This window comes from Salmo trutta, chromosome 3 (genome assembly GCF_901001165.1).
Source record: "Salmo trutta chromosome 3, fSalTru1.1, whole genome shotgun sequence".
Taxonomy (NCBI): domain Eukaryota; kingdom Metazoa; phylum Chordata; class Actinopteri; order Salmoniformes; family Salmonidae; genus Salmo; species Salmo trutta.
Window position 1 is genome coordinate 19595577 of NC_042959.1, and position 22088 is coordinate 19617664.

Consider the following 22088-nt stretch of genomic DNA (forward strand, 5'->3'; position numbering starts at 1 on the left):
AATCTAAGCTTGATGCCCTCAATCTCACACAAATTATCAATGAACCAACCAGGTACAACCCCAAATCTGTAAACACGGCACCCTCATAGATGTCATCCTAACTAACTCGCCCTCCAAATACAACTCTGCGGTTTTCAATCAAGATCTCAGCGATCACTGCCTCATTGTCTGCATCCGTAATGGGTCTGCGACCAAACAACCACCCCTCATCACCTAAAACACTTCTTCGAGCAGGCCTTTCTAATCGACCTGGCCGGGGTATCCTGGAATGACATTGAGCTCATCCTATCAGTAGATGATGCCTGGCTATTCTTTAAAAGTGCCTTACTCACCATCTTAAATAAGCATGCCCCACTCAAAAAATGTAGAACTAGGAATAGATATAGTCCTTGGTTCACTCCAGACCTGTCTGCCCTTGATCAGCACAAAAACATCATGTGGCGTTCTGCATTAGCATCGAATAGCCCACATGATACGCAACTTTTCAGGGAAGTTAGGAACAAATATACACAGGCAGTTAGAAAAGCGAAGGCTAGCTTTTTCAAACAGAAATGTGCATCATGTAGTACTAACTCAAAAAAGTTCTGGGACACTGTAAAGTCCATGGAGAATAAGAGCACCTCCTCCCAGCTGCCCACTGCTCTGAGGCTAGGACACACTGTTACCACTGATAAATCCACTATAATTGAGAATTTCAATAAGTATTTCTCTACGGCTGGCCATGCTTTCCACCTGGCTACCCCTACCCCGGTCAACTGCCCGGCACCCTCCACAGCAACCCGCCAAAGCCCCGACCATTTCTCCTTCACCCAAATCCAGATAGCTGATGTTCTGAAAGAGCTACAAAATCTGGACCCATACAAATCAGCTGGGCTAGACAATCTGGACCCTCTCTTTCTAAAATTATCTGCCGGAATTGTTGCAACCCCTATTACTAACCTATTCAACCTCTCTTTCGTATCGTCTGAGAATCCCAAAGATTGGATTGGGTGTGCCACAGGGCTCAATTCTCGGGCCAACTCTCTTCTCTGTATACATCAATGATGTTGCTCTTGCTGCTGGTGATTCTCTGATCCACCTCTACGCAGACGACACAATTCTGTATACTTCTGGCCCCTCTTTGGACACTATGTTAACTAACCTCCAGACGAGCTTCAATGCCATACAACTCTCCTTCCGTGGCCTCCAACTGCTCTTAAACGCAGGTAAAACTAAATGCATGCTATTCAATCGATCACTGCCCGCACCTGCTCACCCGTCCAGCATCACTACTCTGGACGGCTCTGACTTAGAATACGTGGACAACTACAAATACCTGGGTGTCTGGTTAGACTGTAAACTCTCCTTTCAGACTCACATTAAGCATCTCCAATCCAAAATTAAATCTAGAATCGTCTTCCTATATCGCAACAAAGCATCCTTCACTCATGCTGCCAAATACACCCTCGTAAAACTGACCATCCTACCGATCCTCGACTTCGGTGATGTCATCTATAAAATAGCCTCCAACACTCTTCTCAACAAACTGGATGCAGTCTATCACAATGCCATCCGTTTTGTCACCAAAGCCCCATACACTATCCACCATTGCGACCTGTATGCTCTCGTTGGTTGGCCCTCGCTTCATACTCGTCGCCAAACCCACTGGCTACAGGTTATCTACAAGTCTCTGCTAGGTAAAGCCCCGCCTTATCTCAGCTCACTGGTCACCATAGCAGCACGCGCTCCAGCAGGTATATCTCACTGGTCACCCCCAAAGCCAATTCCTCCTTTGGTCGTCTTTCCTTCCAGTTCTCTGCTGCCAATGACTGGAACAAACTGCAAAAATCTCTGAAGCTGAAGACTCATATCTCCCTCACTAGTTTTAAGCACCAGCTGTCAGAGCAGCTCACAGATCACTGCACCTGTACATAGCCCATCTGTAAACAGCCCATCTATCTACCTACCTCATCCCCATACTGTATTTATTTATTTATTTATCTTTCTCCTTTGCACCCCAGTATCTCTACTTGCACAGTCATCTTCTGCACATCTACCATTCCAGTGTTTAATTGCTATATTGTAATTACTTCACCACCATTGCCTATTTATTGCTTTAACTTACCTCATTTGCACTCACTGTATATAGACTTTTTATTTTATTTTGTTCTACTGTATTATTGACTGTATGTTTTGTTTATTCCATGTGTAACTCTGTGTTGTTGTATGTTTGAAATTGCTTTATCTTGGCCAGGTCGCAGTTGCAAATGAGAACTTGTTCTCAACTAGCCTACCTGGTTAAATAAAGGTGAAATAAAAAATAAATAAATAAATAAAAACTGTACTATACAGTAGGTCAACTCATATTCTGTTCTTCTGAAATACATTTTCTTCATATCATAATGTTTCTCTAGAACTGCAAAAAATAAATAATGGATTTATTGGGATGGTGTATATTAAATTGATTTAATAGTCTTGTTTAAATGTAGATGTTCCAAAGGCTCGCATCAGTGGCCTGGAGATGCTAAACGTGTTTATGTTAATTAGTGGTCAATTTCCATGAATCCGGCAGTCTTTTACATGACAATACCCGGCTGACATGACAAAATGTAATGACGTCCACAGCCCTAGTCGCTTGTGCTCCTGTATTGTCTGTATCCTTTTTACAACAAACGCCTCCTGTCAAGTGGTTCCCCCTCACTCTCTCTCTAGTGAGTGCCCTTGCAACTTGCGTTGCCTTGTCTCGTTAAGGGGCTAATAACACAGGTTGCAATGAGAAACCAATTGTCCCGGCCCACACTGTGTCATGACCGTGCCATCATCACAGACCAAGGCACTCTACGCAACCCGAAATGGACTTCTGAAGGACATTGCCACGCACATTACTAGCCAATTATCAAGCACACATACAGCAAGATGTGGTTGTTGTCAGTTCTGTATGTACAGGAGCCTGCCATCGGGCCACGGTATGATACGGCGGGCCAGGGTTGGAGCTAGGATAAACAAAGGGTCGTTTAGTTCCATGTACAGAGTTGAAAGGCGGGGGAAGTCAACAAGAACTTTCAAGTCTCAGGATGAGGTCTTCTAGGCACATCTAATTATTTTGCACAGTCACATTTATGTAGTAGAGAGATGTCCCTCTTGGTGAGAACGCTTGCTGTCTAGTGTTTTAATCAACTGTGAGGAATATAGAGGTAGAACCAATGGTGAGGTGAAGGGAACATATATGTAAACGACAAACTAAGACAAAACCATATGAATCCTTGCAAAGCTTTGGTGAATTTGGTTTGTTCATCTTTTTGTATCCTACACAAAGACAAAATATTTATTTATTTTTCAAGAACGGAATATATTACTAAAGATGGATCCAAAATATTTACAATATGTTGACAAACACTAGCATATGGACTTTGAAAATAACAAATAGACAGACTAAATGGCCAATACACTGAAGCTTTCAATTAGCTAGACAGAGCGCCTACAGCTTGTCAATAAGTAACTCACACAGCTGCATTTTGCAGGGCTCTGGGAGTACGTCCATCCAGCCTAATCTCTCAAAAATGGACCTGAATAGTTTATTAGCCTGGGACGCGACATTGGAATAATCCAAGATGGGCCGTAACACTGTAATAATCCAAAATGCACCTAAACAGGTATTTGATCAATTCACTTGTAATTTGATCAATGTCACTCTCAATACTGCTCAATAGTTTTCATATCGATGGCTTATACTTGCCTGACGACTCATCCTGCATTTAATTCCGCTGTTCTGTTGATCGCTCCATACATTCGTTGTGTGGGTGTGGCGTGTGGGTGTGGCGTTTGGCCGGAGCAGTGTGGATGGGTTAATACAGAATAGATTTTCACAATATCTCGGCATATTATTGTATGATTATTTCATGACAATTGTGACTATTATGATTATTTGAACCGAAGTAATATACCTAGTCACTGATGATATACACTGCTCAAAAAAATAAAGGGAACACTTAAATAACACAATGTAACTCCAAGTCAATCACACTTCTGTGAAATCAAACTGTCCACTTAGGAAGCAACACTGATTGACAATACATTTCACAAATGGAATAGGCAACAGGTGGAAATTATAGGCAATTAGCAAGACACCCCCAATAAAGGAATGGTTCTGCAGGTGGGGACCACAGACCACTTCTCAGTTCCTATGCTTCCTGGCTGATGTTTTGGTCACTTTTGAATGCTGGCGGTGCTTTCACTCTAGTGGTAGCATGAGACGGAGTCTACAACCCACACAAGTGGCTCAGGTAGTGCAGCTCATCCAGGATGGCACATCAATGCGAGCTGTGGCAAGAAGGTTTGCTGTGTCTGTCAGCGTAGTGTCCAGAGCATGGAGGCGCTACCAGGAGACAGGCCAGTACATCAGGAGACGTGGAGGAGACCGTAGGAGGGCAACAACCCAGCAGCAGGACCGCTACCTCCGCCTTTGTGCAAGGAGGAGCAGGAGGAGCACTGCCAGAGCCCTGCAAAATGACCTCCAGCAGGCCACAAATGTGCATGTGTCTGCTCAAAGGGTCAGAAACAGACTCCATGAGGGTGGTATGAGGGCCCGACGTCCACAGGTGGGGGTTGTGCTTACAGCTCAACACCGTGCAGGACGTTTGGCATTTGCCAGAGAACATCAAGATTGGCAAATTCGCCACTGGCGCCCTGTGCTCTTCACAGATGAAAGCAGGTTCACACTGAGCACGTGACAGATGTGACAGAGTCTGGAGATGCCGTGGAGAACGTTCTGCTGCCTGCAACATCCTCCAGCATGACCGGTTTGGCGGTGGGTCAGTCATGGTGTGGGGTGGCATTTCTTTGGGGGGCCGCACAGACCTCCATGTGCTCGCCAGAGGTAGCCTGACTGCCATTAGGTACCGAGATGAGATCCTCAGAAACCTTGTGAGACCATATGCTGGTGCGGTTGGCCCTGGGTTCCTCCTAATGCAAGACAATGCTAGACCCCATGTGGCTGGAGTGTGTCAGCAGTTCGTTCAAGAGGAAGGCATTGATGCTATGGACTGGCCCGCCCGTTCCCCAGACCTGAATCCAATTGAGCACATCTGGGACATCATGTCTCGCTCCATCCACCAACGCCACGTTGCACCACAGACTGTCCAGGAGTTGGCGGATGCTTTAGTCCAGGTCTGGGAGGAGATCCCTCAGGAGACCATCCGCCACCTCATCAGGAGCATGCCCAGGCGTTGTAGGGAGGTCATACAGGCACGTGGAGGCCACACACACTACTGAGCCTCATTTTGACTTGTTTTAAGGACATTACATCAAAGTCGGATCAGCCTGTAGTGTGGTTTTCCACTTTAATTTTGAGTGTGACTCCAAATCCAGACCTCCATGGGTTGATAAATTGGATTTCCATTGATTATTTTTGTGTGATTTTGTTGTCAGCACATTCAACTATGTAAAGAAAAAAGTATTTAATAAGATTATTTCTTTCATTCAGATCTAGGATGTGTTGTTTAAGTGTTCCCTTTATTTTTTTGAGCAGTATATTTTGTGACTGGCCAATGTATTTATTGCGTTGGATAAGCTTTATTAAAAACAGGAAGTGACAGGCTGAATGGTGTTCATTGTGGTTGCTAAATAGTTATACACGTCTCCATGCAATCCTTGCTCCTCACAGAAAGTCATCAATCCATCTGTACAAGAGCCCTCAATATTACAACATTAAAAAAACTGTGGGACGTGTGTCATAGTAGAAAGGTGCTTGAAATCGCTAGCAACATGAACAAACTTTATCAAACTGTGTTTTGCGGTAAATGAGGGGAAAGAAATGGAGTGCAATGTGCAACATAACGGGTGATCTCCAAAGCGCGCACACACAAAATGCTTCACCGTTTCTAGGTGAGTGGGGTTTGAAGAAGTGGCATTTAAGTGGAGTTGCAGCCAGACCGTTTGTGGAAGGAATGGCAGCTGCTGATTGGGCCTTGCGATAATGGAATCCTCCTTGTCGTTGCAGATAGTGCCTCAGGAAATGGCGGAGAATTGCTTCTGGATCAAAGTCAAAGAGGAGAAGTTTGAGAATCAAGAATTCTTTGAACAGCTCTCCCTCAGCTTTTCCTCCAGGACCAAAGGTAAGCAGGCCCCATCAGGCCCCATCTATCTCTACTCCTTTACTAATGAATCTACACACACTTCGTTTGGCCACCCGGGTCTGGGAAAACAATTGGCTTTCATCTCCTGACACTTTTTAAGAGACCATTTGTCTCTGAAATGTTAATTATAGTTAAACCACCCCCCTTTTTTTTGTCTTTGAACAATCTGGCTGTGGATGGTTGTGGGTTGATATCTCTGAGCCAATTAGTGGTTCTGCTGCTGCTGTTGTTGATGCTGTTGTTATTATTGTTGTTGTTGTTGTGCTGTGTTTGTGGGTATTCTTTGAATTTGTTGAGTGGCTTTCAGAGTATGTGTGCACGTGATGAAAAGGACTCCCACACAATGTGAATTCTTGCGAAAAAGTAAAAAGGTGTTGTGTATGTGATTGTGTTTCTCTGTGTATATCTGTATGCTTTTGCACATATCTTTGTGGGTTTGTATGTACAGTGCATTCAGAAAGTATTCAGACCCTTTGACTTTTTCCACATTTTGTTACGTTACAGCCAAGTAAAAAATCCTCTATCTACACACCATAACCCATAATGACAAAGCAAAAACTGTTTTTAGAAATGTTTGCAAATGTATAAAAAATATAAAAAACGTATATCTTATTTCCATAAGTATTCAGACCCTTTGTTATGTGACTCGAAATTGAGCTCAGGTGCATCTTGATTTCATTGATCATCCTTGAGATGTTTCTACAACTTTATTGGTACATTCAATTGATTGGACATGATTTGGAATGATACACACCTGTATATATAATGTCCCACAATTGATAGTGCATGTCAGAGCAAAAACCAAGCCGTGAGTTCAAAGGAATTGTCCGTAGAGCTCCGAGACAGGCTTGTGTCGGGGGGTACCAAAAAATGTCTAACATTGAAGGTCCCCAAGAACACAGTGGCCTCCATCATTCTTAAATGGAAGATGTTTAGAACCACCAAGACTCTTCCTAGAGCTGGCAGCCCGGCAAAACGGCGCAATTGGGAGAGAATGGCCTTGGTCAGGAGGTGACCAAGAACCCGATTGTCACTCTGACAGAGCTCCAGAGATCCTCTCTGGATATGGGAGAACCTTCCAGAAGGAAAACCATATCTGCAGCACTCCAGCAATCAGGCCGTTAAAGTAGAGTGGCCAGACGGAAGCCACTCCTCAGTAAAAAGCCCACTTGGAGTTTGCCAAAAGGCACTTAAAGATTCTCAGACCATGAGAAACAAGATTATCTGGTCTGATGAAACCAAGATGGAACTCTTTGGGCTGAATGCCAAGCGTCACGTCTGAAGAAAACCTGGCCCCATCCCTACGGTGAAGCATGGTGGTGGCAGCATCATGCTGTGGGGATGTTTTTCAGCGGCAGGGACTGGGAGACTAGTCAGCATTGAGGCAAAGATGAACGGAGCGAAGTACAGAGAGGTCCTTGATGAAAACATGCTCCGGAACGCTCAGGACCTCCGACTGGTGTGACGGTTCACCTTCCAACAGGACAACGATCCTAAGCACACAGCCAAGACAAGGCAGGAGTGGCTTCAGGACAAATCTCAATGTCCTTCAGTGGCCCAGCCAGAGTCTAGATTTGCAAAAATGGCACAAAAAAACAATTTTTTGCTTTGTCATTATGGGGTATTGTGTTTAGATTGATGATGGAAACAAATCTATTTAATCCATTTTAGAATAAGGCTGTAACATAACAAAATGTGGAAAAAGTCAAGGGGTCTGAATACTTTCTGAATGCTCTGCATGTACAGTGTGTGTGTGTGTGTGTGTGTGTGTGTGTGTGTGTGTGTGTGTGTGTGTGTGTGTGTGTGAGTGAACTGAGGACAGTCACACTGGACTCTGCCCTTTTCCAGTCGAGTAGACGCTCCTCCACAGGGGCACCCGGTGAAGAAAGCTCAGGGAGTATACTCTTGTTGCTTTCAGAGATCTAACTTGTTGATGAGTAACACAAGCAGAAGGACAGTAAGTTTGTGATTTGAGGGAGAGACGCTGTATGGTGGTGGTGTGTTGGCTGGATATTTCTCCCATGACAATGCCAGTGATTTCCTGGTCTCTGACAGCATGTGTAGTGTGTACACACTCCTCTAATCCCTGCTCTAGTGGGATGGAGGGGTAAAGGGCCTGTTATCACAGCCCTTCTGGAATCACAGCCCTTCTGAGTTGTTGGGGTGATGACTACCCAGCAGCCCTCACTGTTCTGTTGCCTCTCCTCTCCTTCTATTCTCCACCTTCTCCTTTGTTTCCTCCCCTCTCCTCCTTCTCTTCTCTCCTCTTGTCCTTCTCCTCCTCTCCTCCTTCCCCTCTCGCCTCTCCTCCTCCCCTCCCCTCCCCTTCTCCTCTCCTCCTCCCCTCCCCTTCTCCTCTCCTCCTCCCCTCCTTTTCCTCTATTATTTTTCTCCCCTCCTCTCCTTCTCTCCCCTGAAGACTACATAACAATATTCATCTTCCTGTTTTTCTTTGAAATAAACAGCAATATAGCCCCTAAGCTGGGAGGTGATGTGTTGGCACAATACAGATGAAGAGAATAACGTAATAGCGGAAACAAGGGAGCAGCTATAGCCGGGCTTAATGAAGCCACGGGGAAAGGCCCCAGAGACGAGTCTCTGCTTTCTCTGCAGGAGAGACAACAAGACACGCTCTGTTCTGCAACTGTGATACCATGACACCTCTGTTATTCAGCAACACCCGAAAACAACCAGGGGGGGGGGGGGAGAGAGGTTTTTGCTTTGTTCTGTGCCGTTCAGCAAGGGAGAGATATATCACAAGGCAACCATAGCGTTCCAATGGAGCAACATGGTTACTAATTAACACCAGCCATAATGAATAGTCAATTTTGTGTGCTGTATTTCTCTGTTCTTTCAGAAGTGTAATTCCATTTTCACCTTGGACAAACAAGGGATTCAGATCCTGCAAAAAATAAAACACTGCTTAATACAGTATTATGCAGTATTTGTACTGTATTCCATTTGCTATCCTATTTAATCTACATTCTTATAATTTTTTGTTTCCTTTATTTGTATTCTATAAGGTCTATGAATTATAGGCACATTAGCCATACCTCTGCTTTACATTTCTTTCAGTGTATTTTTTCAAATTCTAATTCTCCCTCTTTCATGAAACAGCCTGGTTCTATAGGTAAGCCCCGCTCTCCCGCTGGCAGCTTGGAAAGGCATGATATAGCGGATTCCTCTGGGAGATACCTTAGCTGGATCCCTATCAATTACGCCCACAGCATGTTCACTGATTCAGCTCTTCTCCATCTATTGTTGAAACAGAACATGAAATGCTCATGAATGAAAAATGCTGTTTAATGTTTGATATCCCGAGTTCCATTCTCTTATATTCTTTTGAAGGCATAGTTAAAAGCAAGTGACAATGTGTGACGGTATCGCGGAGGGAAGTGATGGATTTGACCAAAATGAGATGTCCCCTCATCTTTTTTTCTTCTTTTATCTTCACTTTACAATGGGAATCATTTAAATTGGTGAGATCTAAGGATGCTTTAGATTAAGATGTGCTTTAATGTTTTCCTGTTATTCTGCCTTTGTCGAAGAGCCTGACCCCATGTCTATACTGACTGTTGAACTTTCGATTCCCAGCAGTCTTGACAATGACACATGAAGTTGAGCTTCCTGTACCAGATGAAGGGTATTCTGTTTTTCTAGAGCGTGAGATGAGGTGATATTGGTATCTCTACCATTAGTAAGAGAATGGTGCAGGTGGATAGGGCCTGGGTAGGGTAATACGTTCACAAGACCTTACCGTCACACCATATTACTAAGGATTATAAATCCTCCCAGTAAACCTGCCAAACGAGTCCCAACTCGAAACCAACTTCATTTGTCAGGGAAATTGCCCCTTTATTTATCTAGTGGAGCGTTTTGGCTGCGCTCCGTGGTGGTCTATCTAGTGGAGGGTTTGGGCTGCGCTCCGTGTTGGTCTATCTACATTTTACATTTTAGTCATTTAGCAGACGCTCTTATCCAGAGCGACTTACAGTAGTGAATGCATACATTTCATTTTTTTTTTTTTTGTACTGGCCCCCCGTGGGAATCGACCCACAACCCTGGCATTGCACACATCATGCTGGCGTTGCAAACACCATGCTCTACCAACTGAGCCACAGGGAAGACTAGTGGAGGGTTTGGGCTGCGCTCCGTGTTGGTCTATCTAGTGGAGGGTTTAGGCTGTGCTCCGTGTTGGTCTATCTAGTGGAGGGTTTGGGCTGCGCTCCGTGTTGGTCTATCTAGTGGAGGGTTTGGGCTGCGCTACGTGTTGGTCTATCTAGTGGAGGGTTTGGGCTGCGCTCCGTGTTGGTCTATCTAGTGGAGGGTATGGGCTGCGCTCCGTGTTGGTCTATCTAGTGGAGGGTATGGGCTGCGCTCCGTGTTGGTCTATCTAGTGGAGGGTTTGGGCTGCGCTCCGTGTTGGTCTATCTAGTGGAGGGTATGGGCTGCGCTCCGTGTTGGTCTATCTAGTGGAGGGTTTGGGCTGCGCTCCGTGTTGGTCTATCTAGTGGAGGGTTTGGGCTGCGCTCCGTGTTGGTCTATCTAGTGGAGGGTTTGGGCTGCGCTCCGTGTTGGTCTATCTAGTGGAGGGTTTAGGCTGTGCTCCGTGTTGGTCTATCTAGTGGAGGGTTTGGGCTGCGCTCCGTTTTGGTCTATCTAGTGGAGGGTTTAGGCTGTGCTCCGTGTTGGTCTATCTAGTGGAGGGTTTGGGCGGCGCTCCGTGTTGGTCTATCTAGTGGAGGGTTTGGGCTGCGCTCCGTGTTGGTCTATCTAGTGGAGGGTATGGGCTGCGCTCCGTGTTGGTCTATCTAGTGGAGGGTATGGGTGGCGCTCCGTGTTGGTCTATCTAGTGGAGGGTTTGGGCTGCGCTCCGTGTTGGTCTATCTAGTGGAGGGTTTGGGCTGCGCTCCGTGTTGGTCTATCTAGTGGAGGGTTTGGGCTGCGCTCCGTGTTGGTCTATCTAGTGGAGGGTTTGGGCTGCTCTCCGTGTTGGTCTATCTAGTGGAGGGTTTGGGCTGCGCTCCGTGTTGGTCTATCTAGTGGAGGGTTTGGGCTGCTCTCCGTGTTGGTCTATCTAGTGGAGGGTTTGGGCTGCGCTCCGTGTTGGTCTATCTAGTGGAGGGTTTGGGCTGCGCTCCGTGTTGGTCTATCTAGTGGAGGGTTTGGGCTGCTCTCCGTGTTGGTCTATCTAGTGGAGGGTTTGGGCTGCGCTCCGTGTTGGTCTATCTAGTGGAGGGTTTGGGCTGCGCTCCGTGTTGGTCTATCTAGTGGAGGGTTTGGGCTGCGCTCCGTGTTGGTCTATCTAGTGGAGGGTTTGGGCTGCGCTCCGTGTTGGTCTATCTAGTGGAGGGTTTGGGCTGCGCTCCGTGTTGGTCTATCTAGTGGAGGGTTTGGGCTGCGCTCCGTGTTGGTCTATCTAGTGGAGGGTTTGGGCTGCGCTCCGTGTTGGTCTATCTAGTGGAGGGTTTGGGCTGCGCTCCGTGTTGGTCTATCTAGTGGAGGGTTTGGGCTGCGCTCCGTGTTGGTCTATCTAGTGGAGGGTTTGGGCTGCGCTCCGTGTTGGTCTATCTAGTGGAGGGTATGGGTGGCGCTCCGTGTTGGTCTATCTTGTGGAGGGTTTGGGCTGCGCTCCGTGTTGGTCTATCTAGTGGAGGGTTTGGGCTGCGCTCCGTGTTGGTCTATCTAGTGGAGGGTTTGGGCTGCGCTCCGTGTTGGTCTATCTAGTGGAGGGTTTGGGCTGCGCTCCGTGTTGGTCTATCTTGTGGAGGGTATGGGCTGCGCTCCGTGTTGGTCTATCTAGTGGAGGGTTTGGGCTGCGCTCCGTGTTGGTCTATCTAGTGGAGGGTTTGGGCTGCGCTCCGTGTTGGTCTATCTAGTGGAGGGTTTTGGGCTGCGCTCCGTGTTGGTCTATCTAGTGGAGGGTTTGGGCTGCGCTCCGTGTTGGTCTATCTAGTGGAGGGTTTGGGCTGCGCTCCGTGTTGGTCTATCTAGTGGAGGGTTTGGGCTGCGCTCCGTGTTGGTCTATCTAGTGGAGGGTTTGGGCTGCGCTCCGTGTTGGTCTATCTAGTGGAGGGTTTGGGCTGCGCTCCGTGTTGGTCTATCTAGTGGAGGGTTTGGGCGGCGCTCCGTGTTGGTCTATCTAGTGGAGGGTTTGGGCTGCGCTCCGTGTTGGTCTATCTAGTGGAGGGTTTGGGCGGCGCTCCGTGTTGGTCTATCTAGTGGAGGGTTTGGGCTGCGCTCCGTGTTGGTCTATCTAGTGGAGGGTTTGGGCTGCGCTCCGTGTTGGTCTATCTAGTGGAGGGTTTGGGCGGCGCTCCGTGTTGGTCTATCTAGTGGAGGGTTTGGGCTGCGCTCCGTGTTGGTCTATCTAGTGGAGGGTTTGGGCGGCGCTCCGTGTTGGTCTATCTAGTGGAGGGTTTGGGCTGCGCTCCGTGTTGGTCTATCTAGTGGAGGGTTTGGGCTGCGCTCCGTGTTGGTCTATCTAGTGGAGGGTTTGGGCTGCGCTCCGTGTTGGTCTATCTAGTGGAGGGTTTGGGCTGCGCTCCGTGTTGGTCTATCTAGTGGAGGGTTTGGGCTGCGCTCCGTGTTGGTCTATCTAGTGGAGGGTTTGGGCTGCGCTCCGTGTTGGTCTATCTAGTGGAGGGTTTGGGCTGCGCTCCGTGTTGGTCTATCTAGTGGAGGGTTTGGGCTGCGCTCCGTGTTGGTCTATCTAGTGGAGGGTTTGGGCTGCGCTACGTGTTGGTCTATCTAGTGGAGGGTTTGGGCTGCGCTCCGTGTTGGTCTATCTAGTGGAGGGTTTGGGCTGCGCTCCGTGTTGGTCTATCTAGTGGAGGGTTTGGGCGGCGCTCCGTGTTGGTCTATCTAGTGGAGGGTTTGGGCTGCGCTCCGTGTTGGTCTATCTAGTGGAGGGTTTGGGCGGCGCTCCGTGTTGGTCTATCTAGTGGAGGGTTTGGGCTGCGCTCCGTGTTGGTCTATCTAGTGGAGCGTTTGGGCTGCGCTCCGTGTTGGTCTATCTAGTGGAGGGTTTGGGCTGCGCTCCGTGTTGGTCTATCTAGTGGAGGGTATGGGCTGCGCTCCGTGTTGGTCTATCTAGTGGAGGGTATGGGCTGCGCTCCGTGTTGGTCTATCTAGTGGAGGGTTTGGGCGGAGCTCCGTGTTGGTCTATCTAGTGGAGGGTTTGGGCTGCGCTCCGTGTTGGTCTATCTAGTGGAGGGTTTGGGCTGCGCTCCGTGTTGGTCTATCTAGTGGAGGGTTTGGGCTGCGCTCCGTGTTGGTCTATCTAGTGGAGGGTATGGGTGGCGCTCCGTGTTGGTCTATCTAGTGGAGGGTTTGGGCGGCGCTCCGTGTTGGTTTTTCTTGTCCCCCTTTTTTTCTCCATCATCCCTCCTTCCCCCCATCTTTGCTGGGGTGTCTATAACTAAAGCACACATTGTCAGACTGAGGTGAAAGATGAGGCAAGCAGGTGTAAATGTGTTCCCTGTGGAGCTGCCCCCTGAAAATGGTGCAAAAAGGCTTCTGTTTAACTCGCCTTTACTTGGGAGTCATGTTTGTTACTCACATTGTCTGAAAAACACACCACACTCTTTTATAGGCCCCTGAGATGTCTTACTTTCTCCAGTGCACATTTCATTCATAGGGCTTTACCTCAGAAAACAATTGAGTGCAAGACTGGCGGTGTCCCCCGCTGCTTTACGAGCCTTGCCATTTAATGGGTTTTAACAAGAAAGGGAAATCATCAACAGGGATTTGCAGCTCTGCTTCTGGCCTCTTAAGATGATCCGATTTCTACTGTATTTCCAATTAGGGCTACCTTGCTGCAATTACAGCTAGCATCCCCACTGCTTGAACCCAGTGGTATTGGCAGAGGGGCTTGCTCAAAGCAAGCAGAGTCTTTGAATATAAGAATTAGCCTGTTCGCATTACTTTACCTTTAATTGACTCACCAAACTGTAGCTGTTTGCCAGGCTGCAGAGATGGTAATGAATTGTGTCGATATCCATTGGATTCTAAGGCCCCTTGTTCACCTCAGTGGATTGACCTGATTTTCCCAGGAAGAGAAGTGATACTTTGACCTTTAGAAAGCCAAAACAGCACTACAGGGGGGCTCCTGTGGTACAGCCAGGCCACCCACTGTCCTTGTCCCCTGATAACCTGCTAAGGAGACCCCTATCACTCATCACCACCTACCAAGACTGAAAAAGGGGAGGTCAATAATTCTCCATCTCCTTTAAAGCTGCCCCCAAACAACCCCTTCTCTCTGCAGGCCAGACCTTGCTGCGATGCTGGGGGAAATGGAAGTGTTTTCTTGTGCCAGGTTCTATTAGTTCTGTCTTATTTCAATCGGCTCTGGAGTGCACAGTGCTTCTTTGTATTGTTATATTGTTGTTTGGCATTTCCCTGCTCCCTCCCTACCCCTCTCTCTCTCTTTCCTTCCCTCCCTTTCTCGTTCTCTCTTTTCTTTACCCCGGACTCCTTCACTTGGTGGTATCAATCAGTGGTTCTGCCTGCGTTCAGCTTCGGGGATCAAATCAGATGCACTTGTGGTTTGAGTGCCTAGCATGGCCTGCTGCATTTGAAAAGTCATTCGGTTGGCCGGGCTTTTCAGTTCTGTTTGAAATAAGATTGATGTTGGCAAACTTTTTCAACCCCCATTCTCCTAATAGGTTTTTCTCCATCTCCAACATCGCCTGCTAAACAGACAGAGGACATATGCCTCGACATAATGATGACATGTGTTTGAGGCCTCTGAATGTTTTAAGGAGACCCCACTGCTTTTCATCAGTCCGTGGCAGCAACAAAACGAAGAGAGAGAGAAACCAACCATAACAAAACAACTACAGTAGCATAACAGTTAAATAATACCCCATATGTCTTCTGTATAACAAAGTAGGGCTAGGATAATACCAGTATTGCAATATGTTTTCCATGGCAAAAATGAACACTAGTCGGACCAAACTGTTTGTCCTTTAACTGTTTGGTCCTCTAACGGTTTGGTCCTGCTGTATGTAAGATATTGTGCTATATCTTGGAAAATAAATAAATGTGACTCTAGATGACAACATAATGATGTTTGTTTCCAACATTAGGGCTGTTTTCCTGAAGAAGTTAAATCAACTCGGTGTTTTGTTTCTTTGCCATGATAGTAACCAGTATGGTGATTCTGGTATGGTCCCAGCCCTGTTTCAAAGTGTGTCAGTATTTATACATATTTTTCGGCATATAAATTATTACGATAATAGTTAATTGACCTTATTGTATGAAACCGAATATGACTTTAATTATTTTATCTATTAAACCAACTCTACTGTCCTTCTGCATCTCTACGTTAGTGTATCATAGAGTGGATGGATGGCTGTGTACAGTAAGTGGTCTGTGAGTACGGGTCCCTTGTCATTGCTGTACACTACACGAGCCGTTCTACCCATAAGCCTAATGAAGATGCATGTAAATAATTGGGCTATTAGCCGGCCCAGTCATTATCCTCGGGGAGGAGACTGGCAGCTGCACTCGACCCCTCTGAGCGAGGTCACCGGTCCCTCCCTCTCCCAGCATGCTTCTGTGTTAAAGACGGCGATGCCGCTAATGAGCCTGAAGCTCCGTCCGGTGCCCACCCGTGGTGGGCAGGGAGAGAGAGATGTCACGGTTTACAGGTCGAGAAATTACTGTTTGGGTTCGGAGCTATTGAAATCCCCTCTGTACTTAATAAAAGTGAGGTCTTAGATTATTTTTGAAGTCACAAAGAAGCTGTCATTTGATAGAGGCTTGCTGTATATTTCTTCCCCTGATGGACATTTGCTAGAGTAGAGGTGTCTGAACATGTGATAGAGGCTTGCTGTATATTTCTTCTCCTGATGTACATTTGCTAGAGTAGAGGTGTCTGAACATGTGAAATGGTGTTTCCAATTTAAACGTTAATTAACAACTGCAATGACAGAGAGATGCAACTTTTGAAAATGAATAAGCTTGCCTCCCCGACACACTCCAAACTGTGAAACCCATGCTCCAGCCAAAATCACAGAAGGTTACTATTTTTTGTAATATCTCTGTGTGCATGGATTTATTCCCAATTTTGTGCAGAGCTTACCCACTCCCTCTACCCATCATCCACCTCTGGTGTCCTGCTGTCTTTTAACCTTACCACTAATGCCCAGTTCCCATTTCCAGAAAGAAAGCCAGCCTTAATGCATTTAAAGGTCAACTCTGAAGGAACAGGACCAAACCGTGGCCAAACCCACAGTCCCAGAGATAACTCTGGCCAGAGCTTCCCCATTTATCACCCAGGATTTGATCATATCCCTCAGCTTTCCTCCCAACCCCCTCCAGCCCCCATTAGAACCTCCCGTCGCTCCCGCCCTTGCCAGTGCACACCAACCACCAGCCGAGCCTCAATCCCTTCTACAAAGCCCCAGCAGCGGGGTGGTAATGACCCTGCCACAGCGCCGGTAATGATGGAATCAGCGGGGGTTTAGCTGGCTCCCTGATGCCCTAATAAGTCCCCTAATAACTCCTTTAACACCCGGGCTGACCTGGTACCCTGATCAAAAGCGCTCATGCGTGGCAAAGGCTCCTCAGAGGATACCAAGCCTGAACTGCAGTACTTTCTAAACAGGAAGGGCGGCCTTCGCCAATGCTTTGAGGTCCCTGTCCAGTAACTGCACCAGTATTCAGACTCCCCTGGGGATCCATAATGGACATGCCAGTACTGCTCTCTATTGGACTGTTGCTTCAAACCATGAAGGGGGGCTGCCTCCAATTCACAGAGGTCCCTGTCCGGTAATGGCACACACACACACTCCCCATCCCAGAGGAGAATGTCCATAATGGGTAGTACCTCTGGTTCGCTATTGGGCTGTTGCTTCAGGGTCACCCAGTAACAATGGGAGTCACACAAGGCATCTACACTGAGTGCACAAAACATTAGGAACACCTGCTCTTTCCATGACATAGACTGACAAGGTGAATCTAGGTGCAAACTATGATCCCTTATTGATGTCACTTGTTAAATCCACTTCAATCAGTGTAGATGAAGGGGAAGAGACACATTAAACAAGGATTTTTAAGCCTTGAGACAATTGAAACAGGGATTGTGCATGTGTGCCATTCAGAGGGTGAATGGCGAAGACAAAAGATTGAAGTGCCTTTGAATGGGGTATGGTAGTAGGTGCCAGGCGCACCGGTTTGTGTCAAGAACTGCATTGCTGCTGGGTTTTTCACACTCAACAGTTTCCCGTGTTTATCAAGAATAGTCCACCACTCAAAGAACAGCCAGACAACTTGAAACAACTTTGGGAAGCATCGGAGTCAACATGGGCCAGCATCCCTGTAGAACGCTTGACACCTTATAGAGTCCATGCCCCGACAAATTGAGGGTGTTCTGAGGGCAAATGGGGGTGCAACTCAATATTAGGAAGGTGTTCCTAATATTTGGTATACTCTGTGTAGATGATCTATTTTACTCTCTCCGACAAAATAGAATAATTATAATTGTGAAGAAGTTCCACTTTTCATCCCATCAACTCCAGACCACCAGATGATAATTGTAACCATTTGAGAAGCTGGTTACTGAGCAAAGCGACACGAACCTACACCGTCATCAGAATGTCTTCGAAGACACAGACAATGTAATCAAGGCTGTCGGAGGCCCCATTCCACAGAAGAGACTCCCCCCCCCCCCCACCCCCACTGTGGGACTGTTCTCTAGTCTGGCTCATATTAACAGCACAGAGTAAGATGATAAAGGAATCTTTTGATAACCTGTGTGTTGAAGATGTTGGGAACAGGGGTTTGATGGCCTCCCTGAGGACAGCGTTGTTTATTGCTGATGTTGTTTACTGAGATGAGGGGAGCATCTGCCAGAGCAGCCTCAGTCTTCATGTTTTCCTCTCTTCCCTTCTCTCTCGAAATCACCATCCTGTCCCCCGTTGCATGGCTCCAGAACCCCACTCACCCTAACCCTCATGTTGTCCATCTGGAGTCAAGGCTGCCTAGTTTCTTAGACACACACACACACAACCGCACATACTCTCACAGCATTGCTTTGCCAAAACAAGATCAAGTGTGTTTGGCACACACTTCTTCGATAAACCACCACACTGTCTGCAAAAGGAGAGGTTTGCTTCTTGTCCTGCCAAAATGTGTCGCTAACCCAGGAAGCCCGTGCACGTTCCAGTCAATTAGTACGTTTTGGAGATGCATATAATCATATTCTGCTGAAGCGCCCTGCGGATAATCAAATGTGGTGTTAATATGAAAAATCTAACTTCCATGGCCTTGATTGCCACCTGATAGCACGTTTCAGATCGGGACCCATTTGTCTGATTGCTCTTGAGCACTGGGTCCAATTTGTCTCAATAAAGCAAAACGCAACCCTATGCTAATTTACTTCTGTTTGGAGGCAGCCGGCCTACTGTGCTCCGCTCAGGGTCAGCCATTTTCCTTCCTCATCCTTCCACAGTTTTAATAAATCACATATGAGTGGAGATTAGCGCCTTAAATATTAATGTCTTGTAATTGGTTTATTGTACATTAGCCCGGCCGCAGGGGGTGACCTGGATTGAGAGACTAGTCAAGGCCCCTGTTCTTCCCCGCTCGTTCCCCCCAAGTGTTTTCCACTTCACATTGCTTCCCTGCGATGTCCCACTGATTTTAATTTTCTCTGCTCAGATGAGAGCTATTCAGAACTGTTCTGGGTAGCCACTGTGCATTTTTACTTGAAGCCCCCCCCCTACTCCAAATATTGGCCTGTTTAATACCTGCCTGCTTAGATACTCTCCAACCTACTTCCTGCTAGCTTTATTTGCCTTCAGGTGTACTTTGCCTTGCAACATTCATCCAATGAGAAGTGCTGATTTTAATAACCTGGTGTGTGTGTGTGTGTGTGTGTGTGTGTGTGTGTGTGTGTGTGTGTGTGTGTGTGTGTGTGTGGGTGCAGGTGTGCATACAGTGTGTGTGTTTTTGCATTTGAAAGTGAAGTCAGTCCATCAGACCTCATCTTCTGCATCTTTAGCGTATTACATAGACCTCAGTCTGCATTCTATTATCCAGGTGTAATGGGCTTTGTCTTATTAATGCTACACTAAATGGGTGTTGGCTAACAATCACTCCCATATTCCTAATATATTCACTTGAAGGAGCGTTTCCTTGTAATAAAGCTTGACCATGGACCTACTTAACATCTTGCATATTAATTTGAATATTTTAGAGCAAATTATGCACGTTCAGAACGGATTGTCCTTGAACAAATACATATTCTTTTGTAAGAAATGTTTGATTTAAGCAACCTGAGCTAAATTCTTTCTGACTTGCAAAGGAACTCTACCAATAGACCGTTTGCAATTTGCAGTTGTTTGGGTGTGTGTGCACAGCAGGTCTCGGTGAGTTTCTACGTGTATTTAGATGCATTCAAGGCTAGCAGAGTCATTTGAACTCTGGAGTACCTCCTCAATGTGATCATTACCAGTTAATTTGTCATGTATTGCATCATGATTAAACACCCGACCCCAAAAAGGTATGCATATCATCACAATTCCTTCCTCAGAAGGTGAATGGAAACCGAGGGGAAGGCATCAATAAAACAACAAAGGTGGAAGGGGGTGTGAGAGACGGAAAGAGAGAGAGAGTGAGTGTGCGTGTGCACAGTAGAGGGAGGAGAGTAGTCTCTCAGTACTGGGCCCTGACAGTGTCACAGGACTGGAGCTTTCCTCTCTCAAACCCCACCGGTGCTCTTCATCAAAGTCCCCCCACTCCCACCAGCTTAGAGACAAGCAGGTCCACGCATAGCTAATCCACCTAGGGAACTAGAATATGCTGCACTGTAATGGCAGTCATGTTTAGAGATATGTGTGTGTACAATGTAACATAAAGCAGGCCTGCCTCAGTAACATATCTCACTCCAGAGACACTTATACTGCATAGAGAATGGTCACAGTAGTACTAGAATAGCCCATTTGTCAGGGCATTGCCACATGGATGAAGGAGAGATCACATTAAATTCCAGCTTCAGTTTAGGTGCAGCAGCTGCAAAATAAAGACAAGGTTCAGCACCACTTAATATTTCTCAGACCAAGGGCAACAGAGAACGCTACCTCACCCCATTGTAGACCTAATTGGTACTTTTTGGTAAATGATGTCTGACTCCAATTGCAATTCCATCGCCTCTTTCCTCCCTTTGCATGTCGTGATAATGGCAGACTTCAGTCGCATCCATTTGGACTGATTCATTTACACTTGACACTGTATTAAAGAGTTAAATAGCGTCGTCACAGCTCTATGAGCCTGGGGATTCATTTAGCTTTTGTTCAACTCAACCTACACCTGTTGTATATTGTCAGCTAGGCCTCTAGCGTGGTTAGTTTTTGACACGTTATACAACTCATCCACCTGCTCTATTTCATCATCTGTACTTAAGTGAGATTGTACGCTGATTGTCAGTGTTACTAAAATGATCACGGGTAATTTGCCCGGGTATCATTTTATCTCAGTTGACCCATCTCTAAGCCCCGCCCCCTCATTGGTTACTGTTGCGGGGGGGGGGGGGGGGGGGGTAGCAGGTAGCTGACTAGTGGTGGCTAGTCATCAGCCTGATGGTCTGGGGGTAGAAGCTATTGCCAGTCTGTTAGTTTTAACCATAATGCTCCTGTACTGCCTGTGTCTGAGTGATGGAAAAGGGAAGAACAGGCCGTGGCTCAGGTGGCTGAGGTCCCTGATGATCTTCTTGGCCTTCCTGTGTCACCTGGTGTTGTAGGTGTCCTGGAGGCAGGCAGTGTGCACCCAATGGTGCGTTCAGCTGAGTGTACCACCCTCTGTAGTGCCTTGCGGTCAGCGCCGGTGGACTTGCCGTACCAGGATGTGATGCTCTCGATGGTGCTCCTGTAGAACACTGTGAGGGCCTTCAGGGACAGGCCAGTTTTCTTCAGCCTCTCGAGGTTAAAGAGTTGTCTTTGTGCTCTTTTCACCACGGTGTCTGTTTGACTATTTGGTTTGACCATTTCAGCTCCTCAGAGATGTGTACACAGAGTAACTTGAAGTTTTTGACAGTCTCCACAGTGGCCCTCTTAATGAGCATGTGGGCGTGCCCAGCCTGGTTCCTTCTGAAGTCCATAATCAGCTCCTTTGTTTTGCTGACGTTGAAGGAGAGGTTGTTTACCTGGCACCACAGTGTTAGAGTGCCTACCTCCTCCTTCTAGGCAATATCACCGTTGTTGGTAATCACGCCTACTACTGTTGTGTCGTCAGCAAACTTGATGATGGAGTTGGAATTGTGTGAGGCCTTCCAGTCGTGGGTATAAAGGGAGTAAAGGAGGGGACTGAAGACGCACCCTTGTGGTGCCCCCTTGTTGAGGATTAGTGTGGAGGAAGTAATGTTGCCTACCTTCACCACCTGGCGGCGGTCCGCCAGGAAGTCCAGGACCCAGTTGCATAGGGAGGAGTTCAGTCCCAAGGCTGTGAGCTTTGGGGGGAACTTAGAGGTATTGAAGGCCGAGCTGTAGTCAATGAACAGCGTCCTCACATGGATTCCTCTTGTCCAGGTGGGTGAGGGGAGTGTGGGGAGCAATGGCGATTGCGTCCTCCGTGGATCAGTCGGGGCGGTAGGCGAATATGAGGGTCGAGTGTGTCGAGGAGGGAGGAGGTGATGTAGTCTTTGACTAGCCTCTCGAAGCACTTCATGGTGACGGAAGTGAGTGCTATGGGTCAGTAGTCATTCAGTTCAGTTATTTTCCCTTTCTTGGGCACATGGATGATAGTGGAAATCTTGAAGCAGGTGGGGAAAATGGCCTGAGCTAGAGAGATTTTCAAAGTATCAGAAAACACAACAGCTTGCTGTCTGCACATGCTCTGAGGGCGCGGCTAGGGATGCCGTCTGGGCCGGTAGCCTCGCGAGTATTAACGAGTTTAAATTACTTACATGTGTCTCGTGGAAACCATAAGTAGGTAGCCCTCATTGTCCTCATGGGCTCTCCTTGGAAGCTCAGA

General features: G+C 47.1%; 1 protein-coding gene across 4 annotated transcripts in view; it reads left to right on the forward strand.

The window, feature by feature from the left end:
• diaph2 (diaphanous-related formin 2) overlaps positions 1–22088 on the forward strand; it is a 706015-nt gene that overhangs the window by 250724 nt on the left and 433203 nt on the right. For all 4 annotated transcript variants that reach the window (XM_029725953.1, XM_029725962.1, XM_029725944.1 and 1 more), the window contains one exon: positions 5978–6092. In XM_029725953.1, the coding sequence (XP_029581813.1) occupies positions 5978–6092 (115 nt within the window). The remainder of the gene's footprint in view (positions 1–5977; positions 6093–22088) is intronic.